This window comes from Lipophrys pholis, assembly GCF_963383615.2.
Source record: "Lipophrys pholis genome assembly, chromosome: 13".
NCBI classification, from domain to species: domain Eukaryota; kingdom Metazoa; phylum Chordata; class Actinopteri; order Blenniiformes; family Blenniidae; genus Lipophrys; species Lipophrys pholis.
Window position 1 is genome coordinate 22,386,166 of NC_137632.1, and position 12,113 is coordinate 22,398,278.

The following is a 12,113-nucleotide window of genomic DNA, read 5'->3' on the forward strand; positions in this document are numbered from 1 at the left end:
GTCCATATTCTACTGGGACTTGGTAGTTTTAAAGTTCAGTCACAGAGAATAGCAATCCAATTTGGCCGTCGAATGTCCATGTACTCATCGTTGTTAATGTTTATGGTGAATTGTTCTCTCCAAGCATGCATGTGGTTTCCTTACAAAAACAACCAACAGCACCAGCTTATGGCCTGGCATGCCAACAACATAATCTTCAGTGTTTCTTCCTTTTCCTTGTAAATGGACATAGTTTTTAAAATTTTGCCATATAATGCAAAAACTTTTCTGAAATGAAAACGCCAAAACAAAAAGTTTTTACTTGAAAAAACATTACTTCAGTCCATCAGATAAAACTCAAATCTGCATGTGAAATTAAATTAGAACAGATTTTTTTGGGACATTTGTGTTACACGGGTAAAAGTGTTTTCCAACAACTCGATTTCCTTCTCTACATGCTATATAACCAAACTATCTTTCTTTGTCGCTGTCATATTTACAACCAACACTGGAGGGCAGAATAAACATATATAAAGTCCATATGAAGCAGCTTCCCTACTTCAGTGTTTTCTGGTGAGGCCATGTCTACTTTCAAAACAAACTTGCTTTTGTCCATCTAATAGAGTACATTTAGCTGCATGTTTCTGCTATAAGCAGCTGAATGCATTTGCATTTTCCCAAATAAAAGGAATACTTTTGAGAAACACAGCACGTAACAACTTGTAATGACTCAAATTTGGGGGCTTTTCTTTTGTCTGGAAATCATACCAAGTAGGAGGTAAATGGAAGACACAATTGAAGCCTCCAGAGAAGATAATACATAGGGCCTGTTTTGAAAAATGTTGATGTGCAAACACGCTCACAGTGGACAGACAAAGCACACAAACAGCTGGGCAGCACAGAAAGAACTGCATGAATTCCACCTTTGTGAAACTTACAGGGAAGTATTGACACAACATCACAGTTCATATTTCTGAAAGGAGTACATGACAGTCACTTGGAACTTGAATATGATGCATGTACAGAAGATTTCCTGTTTACCTCAACTTTACACATTTACAGCCCAGCCTGGGATTTAAGTAATTACTCACTCGAGACTCCGGCAGGTGTTTTGCTCGTCGAGCTGAATTCATGAATTAAACATGAAACAGCAGAACCAAAGATGATGAATTGTAAAGAAGCTGAAGTTGCATTGCCAGCTGGTTCTGAATATAGTTTATGTACTGTATACTGATACACTGTAGAGAACATAGTCATTTTTCTTCCTAGTCAAAGTGGTCCTGTTTGCATATCTAAAACTGAGTTGACAAGGTCTCATTGCACTCCATTCTCCTTAAACACATAATGCTCTTGTGCTACATGTGTTTTACGTTGGAGATTCTTCAGTGGAATATTTTCAGCATCAACTATTATTTGATTCAAATGTGCACATAGAGGGCTGCAGGACGGATGCTTTTTGTTGGTTGGTGAGAAAGTTAGCATTATCTCCGTTTCCTTAGTTTATAGAATAGAATAGAACGAAAATTCTTTCCAGGGAAATTCTTTAAGAGAAACGGGAGTCAATCCCGCAAACTGCATGCATCTTGCGCATGTACACTGCCACTTTGTATAAGTATAAGTATATTAGGTATGCATTTTACAAATGTGCAAAAGAAAAATGCACATTGAATTCAGGCTCAACATTTCAATATACTGTAGATCGACTAATGCGTGCAAAGAAAACGTGCAAGAACAACTCGCAGCTTACTCCTAAGTCACACATTGCTTTGGTGAATCACAGGTTTACTGCAAGTTTGGTGGGTCAATTCATTAAAAAAAAGAATTGGTCTATTATTCATGAAATGTGTCTAAAAGAATGAGCCAGGCAGGAAATTGCCTCATGAAAGGCCTTACAATTCAGATTTATTTTTTTTAATACTTATTGTGTTGACATGTTCTATCTTTCACTTCATCATTTCAACATTATTCCAAACCTGCTGACAACCAAGCAGGAGTAGGAAGAAAGAAAGCACCAAAATATGAGCGTCAAAAACTGCTCGGGTTCTGAAGTACCGCTGGTAAAAAGAAAGAAAACACGACTCAGTAAATTCTGGTGTAATTCAGAGTGCTGGTGTTTATAAGAACAAATCTTAAAGCACAAAGACACGAACATCATCTACTAATGTCTTTACCATACATTTTTGCAATACTGAACATTACTGCATATTTCATTTTCAGGTAATATTGAGTAGTCCTACGCAAAAAAAGTTATTTATCCTCTTGCAAAGAGATTGTTACTCATGATGATTTAACTTGGCAGGTTTTTAAGAATACCTACAGTAAATATCCAATATCAATTCTGTTCATCTCAACCTGATCAAACATTTCAGTGAACACATCTCTGATAATTCTATGAACATCTTTCTTGATAGCTTTGTTCAAAATCACACATCACATTTTTGCACAAATGGTGAGTTTGGTGACATTTTCAGAAAGTAATTAATAAATGCCATATTTTAAAAACATGTTTGTACTGGCTTTCTTTACAAAAATCCCCTAAAGTCTGCCCACAAGGTCCCTGCGGGGTTACCGCTTGCCTCCGGGCATTGCTCTGACCACTCATAGATCAGACTTCAAAAGCTCACTTTGTCTTTGTCTGATGTCTTCGTTTTCACGTCTTCTTCTGAAATCTGCTCTATTTTTCTTATCTTTCCAGGCCTACACAATTCAGGGACAGTACGCCATACCACACCCAGATGTAAGTTGGTGGTCTCTTTTCAATTAAAATGAATACATATACCTGTGCCAGATTTATAACCTGAACCGACACTCAATTTTAAGTGACAATCGCATGGATGGAGACAGGTCATACAGAAAAAAATGGCCAGACTTTCTGCCCATAGTTTGAGGTTAGAGTGGTTGGTAATAAATTGGTGAATCCTGGTGCTAATGATAAAGGCACAGTTAAAGCAGTTTTGATGGCGACGCCCCTTTAATTCCAGCAGACCATATAGTCTCCATTAATAATCTGCCTTCATCTGTCCTTGTCGTCGGAGCATCTCAAGAGCTACCTTGTGTCAGATCCACTAATTCAAAGTTGGGCAGTGATTGATGCCATTGCAGGGGGTGGTTGACGGTACAATCACTCAAGTGCGGACTTGACACCCTCTTCCACCCTCATTAAAACTCCTCTTAAAAAGAGCAGAAGCCTTTAAAGCATCCATCTTCCCTCATTCCTGATGGAAATGATACACAGCAGGAGGGCAGACACCCCGTGACCATGTAGGGGTTGAGAGCGCCCGCTCTGACACGCATGTGAAGCCGAAGGTTCTCCGCCCGTGAGCCGTAAGTGCCGACTTGAAAGCCATGTGGTAATTGAGGGGGCAAATGACACATCTCCCTGCATTTAATTATAGTGCGCTCACAAGTGGAGCCATTAAAAAAAAATAAAAAATACATTTGAGTGTGTGGCGATTACAGGGAAACAGGTAGAATTGAACATCAAATTATCGAGCTATTTCCAAGTCCGTGACAGACAATCACCCCCCTCCTTTCTCTCCGTCTCTTTTTGTGATACTTTTCGTCCTCCACCACCCTGTGTCATGGCCTCCTCCTCCTCACCGTTTCTTCACTCTGGTTTTGGTTGGCTTCATTTCTTGGTGTGACCTGTGTACCAGTAACCTCTTAGTTCTACTTTCCCTCCTAACCCTTCAGCAGTTGACCAAGCTCCACCAGTTGGCTATGCAGCAAACCCCCTTTACCCCTCTCGGACAGACCACCCCTGCTTTCCCTGGTACGTACCCACGAGGCCCTATAGATACTTCCTTCCCTTTGCATCCAGAGAAACATTTTTTTCTTTCCCTACCTTGCACCTTATCTCTTTTAGCACAGCATGCCTTGGCCCCTGTGGTTTCTATCCTTCTTTGATTTTTTTTCCCCCCATGTATATATTTTTCTCTCAGAGCTGTCTTGATACGATGCCAGAGAAAATGACACTGGGATTCACTCTATAACGATGTGTTTGAAATTGCATTATCTCTTGGCAACAGGACACACATCTTTTCCCCGACCACATTTTTAAGGCTGTTTTACTTTTTATTAAAAGACAAAAACCTTCAGGGGAATGGGCAGGCCACACCGTGCTGTAATAATCGACTGGATCTCCTCCTTATCTGAAAGGAACCGTTTCACTCAGACCTTAGTATATGTAATAGCCTTTTCATGACCTGCATATGTGTTTACAAAAGAGGAACTGAAGGGCTCATGAATAAACTGCTACCTGAAAGGGATGTTCAAATTACCATCGTGGGGCGAATCAGTTAGTGAATCAACTAGGCTCTTCAGACATGGGCGATCCTGGAAATGGGTTTCTGCTGGACAAACTGGAAGTTGCATAAGCTGTAGATAAGCATCAAGTGATTTCTTTCTTATCTTGAATTTTACTTTCTTATTGCAAATTAAACGCGTGGGATGATAACATCAGAGGGCTACATTCGCCCCCAAAAAGCAAGGTATTATTATTAGAAGCAACTTTCCTGGCTGCTCCCGACAACACTTTGACATTAAAATTGCCTCAAGTTCAAAATTCAACCGAAACCAGCTTGGCTCAGTCATTAGTCCCATCTATTAATGATGCAGAGTCATGCCAGTAGTTTCTCTATCGTCAGTTTTATTGGCCCTTTCAGGTCAAACCTCTGAACCCCTTAGGACTAAATTGATGTTGTAAAGAAACTGCTTCAGTTCAAGAGGATTCAAGGCGGTTGACATGGTACGAATATGAATAATACAGCTGACATACGTAATGTAAAGTAGGGATGTTCATCGTGACGAAACAAAAATTTCAATCAAGACTCATGGACTACTACAGGAAATGGAAAACGCTCAAAACGCAAATCACAATTTAGTCAAGTATTTCCTCAAAATATATGGTATAAGAGCCATTTGAAGCCTTCAATTAAATTTTTCAAGTCACGTCAGATTTTAAAACCTGATTAAATACAAGGCACTTTTTCTGTGCAGTATTCCAAAGGCGCAAATTCTTTTTTTTTTTTTTTAAATCATGGTAACGGGCGTTAACGTTTCGGACTCGGTGGGTTAAAACCTCAAACGTTTCAAACTCGCTCGAGCGTGACCAAGTAGCACCGTTAGTAGCAGCAACCTTCAGTTAGGTGAATTTGGGCCTTGTTTAGATGACATTTCAAGTAAACATGCATTAATTTTGTGTTTTTGTTTCAGAAAGGTTTTGCGTTGAGAAAGTGATTTTACACAGGCCTGCACATGTGTGAGTAGATGGACAAAGACTCCCAGTCCATACTCTCCTGGGACTTGGTAGTTTTATAAAAAACAGTTACCCAGAATAGAAATCCAACCTCTTGGTCTGTCCATATAAACGTCTGTGTACTTGCCATGAATATTGTTCTCTGCGTCCATGTGTGTGTGTGGTTTCATTATAAAAACAAACAGCGCCAACTCGTAGGAGGGCATGCGAATCACAATGTTTGCCGTTTCTGAATAAATAAACAAGGTTCTCAAAACGTTGCGTAAACGTTTTCTGAAACAAAAGCACAACAACTTCACTTGAAACACCATGTAATCGTGGCGTCTTTTAGCAGTTTGATGTTATAAATGTGGCTTTTAAGACAAACAAAAAAATCTTGTAAAAATGTTTGTCCTTTAAAACATGCAGTATATACAATGTGACTTCTGACTTTCACTGCATGGGATAAATGTTTTTGTTTTGGTGGGGGGGGGGGGGGGGGGGGGGGGATTCTTGGTTTGAGTTTCATTCAACTTGTTCAGACTCATTCGCTTTCATTTGCTCATCATGCTGGTTTACTTGTTGGCTATGATGAAATAAATTAATCAGCAATAGTGTAATGGTGAAAGGGTTTCGTGGCTAAACCAACTAAACTTGGTTAGAAAAAGTAGTTCAAATGGCAAAAATAGCAATGCCAGCATGAAACAGAAAAATTTGCAAAAAATTAGGATAAAACAAATTTACAATTCAGAATTATAGATTTCATAAACGAAACATCTTGTCATTTTGCTAAATACAACTAAGTAACCTTACATCAAACATTATATGGTTGATTATCTGAAAACGTATTGCAACTCCAGGCAAGTTTTAATTTGTGCAAAGTGGGTTGTCGAAGCTTGAGAATGGTTAAATGGGTCTACAAACTCCATCAGCATTGCGAGAGTGGCATCACTTCCCTTTCGTAACTTGCAATCGAAAAATCTGTATATTGCAAAATGATAGCATATTCCTTTAAAAACCCTTTCATCTCAGTTAAGAGGCATCGGCTGAATTCAAATAATCTTTCTTGTGCTTTTGTTCTCCAACTCAGGTTTGGATGCCAGTCCACCAGCCAGCACCCATGAACTCACCATTCCTAATGATGTGAGTAATCAGAGGAGGCGATTCTCTAAAGGCTTTTTCAATAATACATAGATACAACCACTAATATATTAGATCTGTATTTGTAAATTCAAATGAAGTGCACAGAAGAAAATAAAAGTTTCTAAGGTAGTGTAATACCGAAAAAGTGTTCGAGAGACCGTTGATGGAATTACTGAAAGTTTGACTCGACTTACATTTTTAATTAACTGATAGCAGAAACATTTGGGGCATCGTTGTCTTTTTATTAATGATACATGAATAAATGAATGACATTAGCAATAATGATCCCGCAAATTCTTAATCCTTGACACAGCAGAATGCCCCCCGTGAGCTGATCTGCTGATCGTGCCTTCATTAATCTAACTTGAGTTTCTGAATCTGAACTCAACTTAAGACAATTTCATAACCCATCAACCATCATTTCCTGCCTTATCGTATTAAATAAAAGGTTTGAAGAGAACACAGAGGTGTGCTTCCCTTCAAGATGAAAGACTTGTGGGTTCTCTTTCCTCGTAGCTAATAGGGTGCATTATTGGACGCCAGGGAACCAAAATTAATGAGATTCGACAGATGTCTGGCACGCAGATCAAAATCGCCAACGCCATGGAGGGCTCGTCGGAGCGCCAGATCACCATCACAGGGACCCCCGCCAACATCAGCCTGGCGCAGTATCTCATCAATGCCAGGTAACCTTTCAAACTCCCGCCATCGGCCCGCTGCTCCATTTAAGTGATCAAACGTGTCCAACAGCCACGCGCGTAGTGGAGATCAAAAGCAAAGCGCCACGTGTGATTGTGCCGTTTGGAGAAGAGAGAAATGGCCCACCAGTTTAGTTTTGACATCCGTGACACTGCTACTTTGATGAGCTGCCTGAAAATGCACAATATCTGTCAGGTTTCAACAGGAGATAGATGAGCCCATGAATAATGTGGCTATTCAGTGTTTTGGGGTTTTTTTGGGCTCTTTTCTTGGTTGTTTCTGGCAGCTTTTGTTCCTTACATCCAGCCAAGTGTAGACACTAAAATGCATCAAGTTTCTACTGGAGTAAGTGGCTCATGGGAGCACTGCCAGCTCAACTACAGAGGCAAAGCAAACTGTGTCTTTGAAAAGAACCTGCAGATTAGTAAATTGGATCATCAATAAATGAATTATCAATGGTTAATGCTTATATCAATTTGGAAATGAGGCCATATTCTTCATGATAATTACATTAAATAACACAAGGATGCATTCAATCTAAAAAAAAAAAAAAGGCCTAATGTGGCAGAAAGAACCACTGTGAAAAGATGTTTGGCAGTATGATTAATCTTTTAACCACATAGAAAAACTATTAAATAAAATAGATCAATTATTAGGATACATGTTCTGCCTTTTGGTTTTAATCTTTTGATAAGCGTCTTCCCCAATAATATCAAATACTGAATGATTCTCAGGATTTTAGCCCTTTAGATTTAAATTCAAAAATACATAAATTGAGTTACTTTCCATAGTTCAACTGTTGTGTAGCTGGGATTATATTTCTTAAAATGTCAAAAATTAGACAAAATAGTGACTTTGCAAAAAATAAAAACTTTTCGACTAAATATTTACCACCTTTGAGACTCATTTGATTAAAGTATGTCAAATTAACTCCAGCTGCCAATTTTCATTCTCATAATCATAACCAAATATACATTTCTTTAGAATATTAGTCATTATAGAGCTTTGTATGAATTTTCTTTGATAAAACACCTTTAGAAATACTACAGTAATATTATTTTCACTTTTCTGCTGAAATATAGTTAAACCGTTGACGGAGATAACCAATAGCTGTTTATCAGAGTTCTGTAACTTCTTTAAACCACAATCAAATGTTCAAATTCAAACTGATCATTCAACACAAATCTGTTACGAAAATATTTGATTATTTTGATCAAGATGGACTCAAAAGATTCCTGTTGTATCTTTCATAGCTATTTCTAGAAATATGACTTTTTTTTGTCCTTGAGATCTTTTTTTTTGGGGGGGGGGGGGGGGGCAAATATTAAATTTTTTATGTCAATATTTATCAAAAGTCTTAATCGCAGTAAATATATAAATTCTATTAAAAAAAAACATAGGTAGCACGAAAGAGCAAACGATTTTTAGGTCACGCAAAACAAATTTCCCAGCTTGAAAGAAATGTCATTAATTATTGAGGTTATTGTCCCAGACAAGCAAAACCAAAAACCTAAAATACATTTTTTGAACCAGAGATGAACTCGTTGAACAGACCTCAGATCAGGGGCTTCAGCCTCGGGTGCCGCAGTTAGCATATCACGATCAGTGGCAAAGGCCCTCACAGTTTGAAATCAGTCGTCATGGAGGGTAAACCCTCAGCAGGCACACATAAGACCCACATGCACAGATCAAAAGGAACCACATGGGTATAGCTGATTGCTGCTGGATCCGTCTCCATAGCCGTTTGTCCCAAACCCAACCAGGTGGACATGTACTGTGAGCTCGGTGAGTTCTGATTGTTTGTGCCAGGAGCTCAAACAAACTCGGGTGCACCGCGAGAAGTTTCGTCCTGAATAAATGTACATTGTTTTCACCGTTTTATTTTTCCAATAATTCATTAAGATGTAGATTTTTAATTCCTAACATAGTTTGTTTGATTTTTGTGTCATATTGGAGTTTCAATTTGTCTTTGCCTGCTGGTGATTACGACACTTTTCGACAAGAGAAAATCAAACTGTGTTAACAATGTTGCTGACACCCTGTTTAAAACCAAAGCCAGACTCTTAAAAATAGATGTGGACTCTTTAAAACAGAACCCGAATCTAAACTGCTACTGGTCATGCGTGTCATGGTAAACTCACATCAACAACTGCAGCTTTTAGAATGAGTCTCAGGACATATTCTCCTGACACGCAGTAGGTTTATAGTTGAGTCACCTGGAATAACATGCCAACTTTATGGCGTATTGTTCTCTGCGTGTATGTGCGTGTAGTTTTATTTAGAAAACAAACAACACAGGCCACCCATGGCCTGGCATAACTACATCGTTTTCAGTGTCATTTCAGTGTCATCGTACCTCGTTGTGTAAACACGAAGCATCTCTGACAAAATGCGTTTTCACTTGAAACTTTGCTGTGTGAACGGGGCCTGAGAGTATCAAACCGAATCCATCCCAAATTCATTAATTGCACAAACAAGTCGGTTTTTCAAATGTATTACCCAACGTGACTCGTTTTCCTCCCGTTCATTGAGACATGTCGTACATTATCGGTGCAGCTCTGAGAAGACTGAGCGTCCCAGATGTCCACAGGCTAACGCACAACTCAAAGTCAAATGTTATCAGCATTCGCGCTCAACAAAGAGCGCTTTTTTCCCTTCTGAATGGGATTTGAGAGAGGAGTACACAAAGAAACTAATGGCTACTGCTTCCCCTCCCCCCCTCATCATTCCAATGGCAGGTTCAGGGACGTGGCTGCCATGTGGAATGACCCCTCATCCATGACAACATCCTGAAGTCACCCATATCTGGCTCTCTTTTCAGAAGCCAACAACACCACCACAGCTTTACGGTTAACCTCTGTGTGTTCTCCTGTAGGACGATCCCCCCACATAACTGATGTAGCGAGTGTATTTATAAAAGGGATAGTTTGACATTTTTGGAAACTGGGCTTCTTCACTTTCTCTTTTCTTGTAAAGTTGGATGAGATCAATCACTTCTGACTTAAATATGAAACTACATGAAGGAGGCGGAGCTCGGCTTAGTGTTTATGTAGGAAACCGACAAATTTAACCCTCCTGTACCTCTAAATCTCACTAATTAATGTGCTGGAAAGTCAAACATTAAAAGAAATGGTCACAGATTTTCTGCTGAGTTATTATGTCGACACAAACCAATAAGCTGGATCATTTCAATTGGGGAGTTTTCAAAGGTATAAGGTCTTTTTCCTTCGCCATAAGAGGACTTTCTCTTATAGAATTGTAGTCGTTCAACTGAAGAGCTCCCCTTTGGTTGATAATTTTGACTTTGGAAAAACCCTAAAACAATACTTGCATAATTATTTCTTGCAGTGGCTTGGGTTTAGCATGGCTGCTAAGCTGGCCCAATAAGTTAGTAATAACAATGTAAGGCTATTCTATACTCCATAAATGTACATTATATATGAAATACTACCACTGATTGGCTAAGTTTTATATTCCTGAGAACACACCATATTGTGTGGTATCAATGCCGGATTCAGTGTAGATAAACTGTAATTTAGGCTCATAGTAGACTGAGGCTTGGATACCCTTTTTTTATTGGTTGATTTATGTGCATTTTTCACACACACAGACACACACGTGCACACATGCAGAAGAAAAATGGAAAATCACGAGCAGATAGTTTCAATATGCGACCTTTAACAGTACAAGATAGACATTTTTAGGATGCTAAGCAGCCAATCCCGGCCTGTCAAGTTTGCATAAACACACATTGGACAGTGAACTGAACTGAACAGTGTTTTAGTTAGTAGTTTCAAAGCGATTCAGCCAAACTGCCAGTACCAGAAATACAAAAGAGCTAACAGGGGAGGAAGTCTTCCAGCAACTCACTACTGCCTCCGACAGCACATAAGTGGCATTACAAAAAATTGACTGCACCTTGATGAGTTATTAAGATGTTTAATCAAATTTTCACAGAGACAATTACACAACCGATCATTTAAAACGACTTCATGTGAGAACGTGGAAAACTTTTTCCCCCCAAAAATGTCAAACTATTTCTTGAACTATTTATTTAGCATGCCTCATTCCAAGAATACTATTGCACAAACATGAGTTTCTGTCCTTGTTTAATAAGATGAATTAAGTCCTTTTGTGTCACTGTCTGCAAAGTAAAATGAATAAAAAATGAAAAATGAACAAAAGTAAAGAAAAAAAAAAAGGAGTACATGACTGCCATTGAGCAATGCTGTTAAGAAAAAAAGAAAAAAGAAAAGGAAGAGTGATGTGATGCCTGTGTGGAGAAATACAGTCGTCAGACATTTCATGACACCCATCACTCGTTTCAGTCCACCGCATGGCTTCATGAGGGGGACGGGGGGGGGGGGGGGGGGGGGGGGGGGCATATTACTGTCATGCTGCATGGCTACGCGGCCATATCTATGGGAGGCAAGCAGGTTTAGTGGAAAGTGAAGATAATCCGAACGCGGGCATAACTTTCACTTCCCAAGCGAAAGTTCCTCTTTCACAGCTGTCTTATTTTCTGTCTGCCACTCCCGTCCCCCCCACCCCTTTACCCTTCCTCTCCGAACACCCTCCCTCCTCTCCTGTACTGTTTTAGGCTGACGTCTGAAGTCACTGGAATGGGCACAATCTAATTTCCCACCCATCCTTCCTCAGTGCATCACATGACCCTTGAGCCAAAAAAAAAAAAAAAAAAAGCATTGCCGCTAGTTTAAAGATTGATTTCTCTGTATTTGTTGATATTTGAGTTTGATTCCCCTATTGTATTTACTGCAAACACGTATCTGCAACGACGACTCCTCACGTTCTTCTGAAGCCCCCTCGTCGTTTCTGTTTTCCCGGAAAACGGTTACTTTACTGTTTTTTGGCTCTCTAGTACCCTTCACCACATCTCACGCACTGCACCGCTTCGTTTTCCCTCACATCTTCACACCTCGCTGTACATTTTCTTCATTTTTATTTCATGCGCCCGAAGGCAAATGCAAACTTGACCTGATAAACGGTTTGAAAACAAGTCGGGTCTACGTGTTGGCTACGGCATCGAATACTTCAA

The 12,113-nt window shown here is 39.4% G+C and overlaps 1 protein-coding gene across 1 annotated transcript in view; it reads left to right on the forward strand.

The window, feature by feature from the left end:
• Positions 1–11,210, forward strand: part of pcbp3 (poly(rC) binding protein 3) — an 85,115-nt gene extending 73,905 nt beyond the window's left edge. The window contains exons 13-17 of the mRNA XM_080478885.1: positions 2,675–2,716; positions 3,673–3,751; positions 6,306–6,358; positions 6,875–7,044; positions 9,796–11,210. Coding sequence (XP_080335011.1) covers positions 2,675–2,716; positions 3,673–3,751; positions 6,306–6,358; positions 6,875–7,044; positions 9,796–9,850 — 399 coding nt within the window. The 3' untranslated portion in view covers positions 9,851–11,210. The remainder of the gene's footprint in view (positions 1–2,674; positions 2,717–3,672; positions 3,752–6,305; positions 6,359–6,874; positions 7,045–9,795) is intronic.
• Positions 11,211–12,113: the final 903 nt, after the last annotated feature.